At 53.6% G+C, this 8,336-nt stretch overlaps 2 protein-coding genes across 2 annotated transcripts in view; one reads left to right on the forward strand and one right to left on the reverse strand.

Moving 5' to 3' along the window:
• Window positions 1-1,760: 1,760 nt before the first annotated feature.
• On the forward strand, window positions 1,761-7,178 carry LOC102044570 (C-factor-like). Its single transcript, XM_031058444.1, is given in 6 exon segments — window positions 1,761-2,038; window positions 2,517-2,568; window positions 5,627-5,814; window positions 6,187-6,345; window positions 6,639-6,749; window positions 7,065-7,178. Coding segments are annotated over 6 exon segments (870 nt in total). The 5' UTR covers window positions 1,761-1,792.
• A 641-nt stretch (window positions 7,179-7,819) lies between these two features.
• LOC102031613 (uncharacterized oxidoreductase C663.06c-like) overlaps window positions 7,820-8,336 on the reverse strand; it is a 1,983-nt gene continuing 1,466 nt past the window's right edge. The window contains exon 5 of the mRNA XM_005422754.2: window positions 7,820-8,071. Within this exon, the coding sequence (XP_005422811.1) occupies window positions 7,906-8,071 (166 nt within the window). The 3' untranslated portion in view covers window positions 7,820-7,905. The remainder of the gene's footprint in view (window positions 8,072-8,336) is intronic.

An 8,336-nucleotide genomic window follows, 5' to 3' on the forward strand; every position in this document is an offset into this window, starting at 1 on the left:
AGCCTGACTTAAGATAACACTGACACATTGCACATTTTGCAACAGTGATGCTGCCTGCTGCCTTGGAAGGAGCCGGGAGCTGTGGGGCTCAGCTGGGAAAGGGCTGCGGCAGAGCAGGAGCTGGCTGGGGGTGCTGGAGGGGTGAACAAAGCCCTGCTGGGGGATGTAATGGCTACACAGGGTCTTTGCAGGGGTCTGCAGGATCAAGCTCAAGGCTGTGAGATGCAGGAGAGGTCAAGGCATGGCTCTGGTCATGGAGCTCACAGGAAGGGCCTTGTGGACCCAGGCCAAGGGGTACAGCATGTATGCACAGGAGGTGCCATGCTGACAAAAAATAATCACTCTGAGGACAATCAAGCATTGAAAGGGGGTTTGGGAAGGCTGCAGGGTCCCTGGAGGGTTTTGAGGTCAGGTTCAAGCCCTGGGCAACCTGCTCTGGAGCCATTGCTGATCCTGCTCCTCCTGCTGTGCCTTGGAGTAGAGTTCTCTCAGTTCCTCTCTAACCTGGACAGTTCCCAGGTGCCTCTGTAGCATTGTAGCCTGGTCTCGTCTCTTCCCTGGTGCACACTTTCTGGCCCTGGGCTGTGATTCTGGAGCCACGAGTGTGCCTGTGCTGCTGTCCTTGGCTGCCATTGGTCAGCCCTTTCCAAAGGTCACTCTCCTGCTTGGCACTGGCCCGTAGCCATTCCTGGTTGTGCAGCCCTCTTTGCTTGTTTCTGTCCTAATGGGAGCTCTGCTCTGGATGCTGCTGGCAGAGCAGGCAAGTCTGTGCAGTGCAATTGTTTGTGCAGGTGATTACACCTGCAAGAACGTCTGCAACAGCAGTTCCGACTCCAACACCGTCCAAATCCACGCCCAGCATGCTTACCTCTCATGGGAGCCATAATCTGTCCACCACCATGGAAGGAAACATCACTGCTTCCTCCCCTTCATGATCTGTGTCGCATAAAAGATCATCTTCCAAACGTGGGGGCCCTTCACCATCTCCCGAGTGTTTCTTTGGTGATTGCCAAATGTGGAACCACTCGGCAACTTGGGGAATAGAGACTTCTGTCCCCTCTGTCACACTGAGCAACAGGTATGTGCCATGAGGCACATCCAGACGGGATGGACCCACCCCCACTACTTTCCTCTTCTTTTTTCCTCCCCCATCTCATATTCATGTTGCCCCAATTCTTCTGTTTTAGCTGAGGCTTTTTACATGGCAGCCCTATGCTTCTTCTAATACTTCTGCATTCTAAAAAACCATGCCCCCAGGCTGGCCTGGGTTGCAGCAGCCTTGCTTTTACAGGCATTTCTTCAGCTTATAAGCATCCAGCATTGTCCTCCAGGAAGGAGGAAGGATGTGAGCTTGAAGCCCCAGCAGTCGGTGGTTGAGGCTGCAGGGAGTGGGGGGTCCTTCTCTGCTGGCTCCTGGATGCTCAGGGGAAAAGTGTTGGCAGGAGTGGAACTTGAAGTACACAAACTGCACTCTGTGTGCTTCCCAGGCCGGGCTTTGGATTAGTGTCTCATAATTCAACCATCCCAAACTCACCCCCAAATTAGGAGATTGCTGGCCACAGCCAGATTTGAACTTGTTCTTCTTTTCCTGGTAGTGCTCTTCCAAGCCTGTGGAAGGGGTGGGCCCTTCTGCTGTTGCAGGGATTCTGGGAGCTGGGGCTTTAGAGGAGCATAGTGACAATGCAGGTGACATGCAGTGTGTCAAATATATCAGGGAGCCCTTGATCCTCTTGGGACCCTGGCTCCTTTAGGGGCAGGCGAGGGGCCAGGTGCTGGCACTGTCCCAGTCCCCATGGGTGCCCAGAGCCACACCCTGGGCTGTGCCGGGCTCCTCTTCACGCCAAGCAGGCGGCAACCCTGCCATGTGTCACCGCCCGGCACAGAGGCTGGGGACATGGCTGTGCTGGCTCGGAGCGTCCTGGTGACAGGGTCCAGCCGGGGCATCGGGCTGGAGCTCGTGCGGCAGCTGGCCGCCAGCCCCCGGCCCCCCCAGCACATCTTCGCCACCTGCCGCGACCCCGAGGGCCCCAGAGGGAAGGTCAGTGTGGGCACGGGGAATGGGGTGGTGCTGAGCCAGGTGGGCAGAGGGGATCCACGGTCCCCACAGCCCTGTTGGCTTGCTGCCCTGGCTGGGTAGCCCAGGAGTGGGGGTAGAAGTGCTCTGGGGGTCTCATAACCCCCCCAGCTCCCTGGATAAGGCAGTGCCCAGTGTGGCTGGGTGGGGTGAGGCTGGAGAGGCAGACGTATTCAGCACTCGCTCCTGGCTGTGCCCATGGCTGATCAACCCCTTTTCTGTGCTGGGATCACTCGGGGCGGGGGGCAGTTCCTAAGCCCAGCAGCAGATGGGCTGGCTGTGGGGCTGCAGCCCTTCCCCATCCACTGGGAATGGCCCTGTGCTCTTTCCCCAGAGAAAGCAAAGCCACCCTGGCTCAGTGACCGGGGAGCAGGGGTGGGACCCCTGACCATGCAGCTGGTGGCTTCTAACCTCCGCCCTTGCTCCATCACTTTATTTCCAGGCCCTGCAAGAATTAGCTGCCCAGCACTCCAGCATCAAACTGGTCCAGCTAGGTATGGAGCAAGCCTTCTCCTTGCACCCAGCATTGCTCTCTGGTGACTTTGGAGGTGGGAGCAGGGGCAGCTTTTGCAGGAAGCTCTAGCCCTGCAAGGTGGGGAGGGATCCATGGGGAGGCATCCATGCACACCTGGCCAAGCTTCTCCCTGCAAATTAAGCTGTGCCCTGGCTGGAGCAGTCAAACTGGCTTCAGAGGAGGCAGAGGTGGGTCCAGGCATCTCAGCTGAGCAAGTGTCATGGGAAAGGCATGACGTCTCTTCCCAAGGATGCTAAATACAGTGCCCAGGATTTGGGCTGGGACACATGGGTTCACAAAGTGAACAAGGCAGGGCACAGTAACCACGTGGATGGTTCCTAAGGAGGAGGGCTGGTTTGGGATCTGCTTGGAGGTGGCCATGGTTGGCATTTCTTTCAGGTAAAAAAGTGAGGAAAAAATAGCTAAAAATGACACATTGGAAATCTGCCCAGCCTGGTATCCCAGGCTGATGCTCTGACCCAGAAGCACAGGGCCAAACTCAGTGACCTTTTTCAGCAGCATTTGGGAGAAGCACAGGCAACAAATAGACCTCGGCAGCATAGGGAGAACAGCCAGGCTGGCATTTGGAATTGGCAAAGTTGGGGTATTCACAGGAAAGAAGCTTCTAGGGTGCTGAACAGAGACAGGGTCTTGTTGGGGAGAAAGTGTTTGGGTGAAGAGTGGGGAGATAAGGAGCACCAGGCTGAGGATATGTCTTGAGAAGCAGAGATTTCCTGTGTTCCCCTGTGTCTGAGAGAGTGGGGGCTGTTTTTATTAATGAAGAATTAAAAGAACATCTAAATCCAAAGGAAATGTTTTGACAAAGTGCCTGCACTAGGATTGCCATTGCTGTAAAAAGGGAGGTGGGAAGCAGCCATAGCTTCTAAATATTTGTGTTTCATTGAAGCCAATAATAAGAAAACTGAATCAAGGCTATTCCATATTAGTACCTACCAATCAGCTACCTGTTTATTTGTTTAAAAGCGCCTTAAAAGTTCAAATACCTTCAGTTCAAGCTTAGGTTTTTTAAATATTTCTAAGAAAATAAGACATTCTTGAATTCAGGCTTTACTACAAAGAGGCAGGAAATCTCTCTTTTGCTCTTAAGCAGGTTATTAAAATAAAATACCTTCTCTGTAACTAAAAATAAATGAGCTGTGAGCCCCAACTGGCAGTACCTGATGGGAAGAGCATGGCCAACATAAAAGGGACATCTCAAGGGACTGGCCATTACATGAACAATCTTTACTAAAAACATACAGCCCAAGCTCCAGACTGTCAATAAAGTCCCAAAATAAGCTTAAAAGCACTTAAATATCAACAGCAACAAGGTATTTTTTAAAAAGAGAAGTTGCTTCCAGCTCTCTTGCTCCATAATAAGGAAGAGTTGTCTTCAAACCAGTAGCAGGCATGGACTTTTCAGAAAGAAATGTTACAAAAATAACTCAAAAATGTGTAAGATCTGTCACTTCTTTTCATTCTCTCTCTTTCTTTCCCACCCATATTTCTTCCAGGGAGACAAGCGTTGGTTATTTCACCAAATCTGGTGGTTAAGGACTAAAAATATGTTGGTCCCACATGTCTTGGAGCAATGACGCAGCTAACCCAAACAGAGCAGTTAATCATTCACCAGGTGACCAAAAGATCCCTCACATGTACTGGAGTGACAGAACCTTGAACTTCATCCCATTGTTATCCAAAGAAATAACTCCAAAGCACTTTGTGGTTTGTCCCGCAACTGGCCATGCAATATCCTCTTGAATCTCAGGGCTCCTTCCCCTCCCCACAGCAGATTATCCCATGGTGTTCCCCTCAAATGTTTTTAGGACACCTCTACAAAGGTCTGGGCTGCACAACACAAGGTAGCAACAAGTCCCATGCTGCACACATACTTGCTTACCACCATAAAAACATCAGGCTAGTTAAAAATGCCAGGGGAAAGGATCTTTTTGCTGCCCATCAGTGTATAAATATTCCAAGAAAGAAATCTTCAGCCTTGGAAACCTTTGCTAAGTCGCTCTTTTCCAAGAATGAGAACAGAAACACAGCTCAGGGGCCAAAGTGTTGCAAAAAATAAGGAATCTGCAGTCCCCCACTCCCAGCAGGCTCATCACATTGGCATCTGCAAAAAACAGGCACAGAAATGTGCATGGGAACAAGGGCACACTCCAACCTGCCCATACACATGAATATTCATAGTTTTAAGGGCTCTGTGGTATACCTGAGGTTTTAAAAAGCAATATATAAAGTTTAACGTTGGCCTAATCAGCCTGTTTCATATCCTGAATATATTTAGATGACCTTTTTAAACAAACTATGGCCACTTCAATTGGTGAGTATCCAGGACAGGATGTAAATCCTAACTAGCAACCCTGACAGCTGGACACAAAAAACCACCACTTTTATTGCCTAAGTCAGAAACATCCTGCAATTAAAGCATGGCAGAATTTCAAAAGCTATACCAATACTTAAGCAAAGAGGAAGGCACGGGGGATTATTATCCCTCTTAGCCCAGTTTCAGTTGTGCCTTGTTACTTGAGAGGGGTTGTCCCCAAAACTTTGTCAGTAGGGATAGGGAAGTTCAGATTCAGAGCCTGCAACCAAATATTGCAGGTTACATCCCAAATCTTTTATTACTTGTACTCACCTCAGCTCATCTGTCAGCTCCAAAACCTTGTGGGTAACAGCATGAAGAAAAAAATGGCTCCCTGTGGAAATAAACTTGGGAGTCTCAGTGTGCAAGGACCAAGCATCCCTTGTACAACCATAAATTCCCTGGATACAGAAAGCAAACACAGACAAGTTTTTCCTACCAGTAGCCCCCACATGACCCAAAATGAGTTGAATTAAGGTTTAATTCAGCTGAGGCTACAAAACCAAGGGTAAGGACAAACTGCTGCTCATTCCAATGTGCTTAATCTGCTAGACTTGCTGCATCCTTTCTGGATAAGAAGTGCTGCTTCCAGCCACAGCACAATTTCCAGTGGGTGCTGTGTGACCCATCAGAGCTACTCTTCACTTTGCTTTTTCCCTGGCAGACACAGTGAATTTGCCCAGCATCCAAAGAGCCATGCAGGCTGTGGGGAATCATCTGAAGGACCAGGGCTTGAACCTGCTCATCAACAATGCAGGCATCAGCTCCCATGCCACACTGTGCTCCCTGGACTCGCAGGAGATGCTCGACGTGTTTGCCACCAACGTGGTTGGGCCACTCCAGGTTGTCAAGGTATGTCTGGACCTTTTGCATTTCTCCTGCTTGGGAAGATGGTCCCTGATGGGAATAAGTGCACATCCATGGATCTCCCCTGCCTACCCAGAGGAGCTCAGCAGCTTAGCCCAGCCCAGCATTACCCATGCTTAGTTCTTCCCCACCTGGAGCGGCTGCCTGCTCTAGGCTCACTGTGCCAGCTCACTCCTTTCCTGGGGATGGGAAAGGCTGGAGCGTGGCCCCTCCTTGGGCCATCATCCCCATCTCCTGCACTTCTGCCAGGAGTGTCTGTCCAGCTGCTTGTCTGCAGTCTGTGACAGAGCCCTCCAGGATGGTCCTAAAATTGGGGTTCTGTTGCTTGTTAATGGAGTGTTGCTGTCTTTGCATCAGGAATTTCTGCCGCTCCTGGAGCAGGCGGCGAAGGAAGAGGGAAAGGAGGGTCTGAGCTGCAGCAGGGCTGCTGTCATCAACATCTCCTCCAAGCTGGGCTCCATCGGGCTGTGCCTCCACATGCCAGAGGCCCCCATGTACCCGTAGCGGGCCAGCAAGGTGAGCTGCCAGGGGAGGTGCTGGAGATGCTGTCCCAGGCACAGTGCCTGTGGAAGGGAGGGAGCCCCTGGGTCACCCCCTGCCCCAGCCAAACACCCCCTGCCTGGTTCTCCCAGGTGGAAGCAGAGAAACAGCAGCAGCCAGGACTGAGCCTTTCCAGCAGGTCATGCTGATGCTTTGTCGCAGAACCAAGTCCCATTTCCCACCTCCACAGACATTTTGTGGCTATGAAATGTCTCCTCCCCTGCCCACCCACTCCCTGGGTTGTGCTGGCAGGGCTGTGCCTCTTCCAGGCTGCCCAGAACATGGTGACGAGGTGCTTGGCTGCAGAACTCCAGGACAAGGGGATCTTGTGCGTGGCCATCCATCCTGGCTGGGTGAAGACTGACATGGGCACAGAGGAGGTACTGGGCTGTGCAGGGGAGGGTCAGCAGGACCCCCACTGAATCCCCATGCCCTGGGGAGGGCAGGGGCACTTGGAGGATTTTGTGTGATGCTGTGGACTGCCAGGACCATCTTCTGGAGCAGAGCAGGCAGGGAGCAGGCAGCAAGCTGCAACATACTGAATATATGGGATAGCCAGCCCTGTCTTCCCAAGCCAGCCTGGAGAGGTGTGGCAATAAGGAAAAATATCACAGTGAGCACCATGGATGCTGCTCCCAGGCATGCACCCTCTCCAAGAGCTGCTCTCTCTTACAGCTCATTGTCCTTTTCTGCAGGCACCACTGACAGTGGAGCACAGTGTGAGGGGCATCCTGACCGTGCTGGCCAGCCTCTCACAGGACACCTCTGGAGCCTTCCTCGACTGGGAAGGGAACAGCCTGCCCTGGTGATGGACAAATGGACGGCGCCTCTTGCCCATGCTGCAGCCTCTGCTCGCTGGCTCACTCCTCTGCATGGTCACCCCTGCCCACCCTCAGCCCTCCCTGCACTGCTGGGGAGAGGGAATTGGCTTGGGAAACAGGCTCTCTCCTTTCCCACAGCATGTGTTCCCTGTGCTCCCTCTGTACCCCTCACTCTGTAAACTCTGGCAGCTGATGCCTCTCTGCTCTGTCTCCACACCCAGTCCCAAAGCCCTGTCTGAGCCCAGGGCAGGATCCCTGTGCTCTGCCCGAGCTCTGTGTGTCCCTCTGTCCCACCAGGCATCCCCCAGCTGAGGGGAGAGGGCAGCTGCTCCCTGTGATCTCCAGCCCCTCACACAGCTCAGCCTGGGCAGGGGAAAGCCAGTCCTGCAGGGGCTCAGATCTCTCTCCTCTCAGGAGAGGGGCCCTGCTCCAGCTCCTCCAGTGCCTCCTGGAGGGGAGGTCTCCAGAGGGCAGTCACAGTGCCATGGGACCTGCTGGCTGGAACTCATGGGGATGCCAGTGGCAGCCGTTGGTTGGGGCAGCTGTGGGCACCACCAATCCCCAGTGAAGGAGTGGGATACCTGGAAAGGGCCACCCCATGAGCTGGCACTGCACAACAGAGCTGGGGGTCTCAGCAGGAGTTTATTGAGGATGTGGGGGAGGTGGGAGCAGTGCCAAAGGGACCTCTGGGCTGCCAGGATCCTGAAGTGGTGCCTCACCAGGGGATGACGTTCCCTTCCCAGTCCAGGAAGGCGCCGGTGTCCTTCTCAGAGAGGGAGGAGAGGACCTTCAGCATCCCTTGCACGCTGTCATCCACTGTCACTGGGGGCTGTGGGGCACAGGGGGAGATGCAGCCCATGCCCAAGGCCTGGCAGAAGGCCCTGGAGCAGCTGGAGCCAGGGGAAAGAGCTGCTCCAGGGCAAAGGGAAAGCTGGAAGCCCCAGGGGGAGGGACTGAGACGAGAACTGAGGGGATGGGGACACCCAGCACCCAGCACCCAGGACAGCGGGAGCTGCTCCAGCACGGATGGGGCAGGCGGGGAAGCCGTGGGCAGGAGCTCAGGACAGCAAATCCCACCGATACAGAATCAGCACAGAAGCTCTGATGGACCCACCCCGGGGGAATTCCTACCGCGTGTCCGGCCGC

The sequence above is a fragment of the Geospiza fortis genome, unplaced genomic scaffold, assembly GCF_000277835.1.
Source record: "Geospiza fortis unplaced genomic scaffold, GeoFor_1.0 scaffold97, whole genome shotgun sequence".
In the NCBI taxonomy this organism is placed as follows: Eukaryota; Metazoa; Chordata; class Aves; order Passeriformes; family Thraupidae; genus Geospiza; species Geospiza fortis.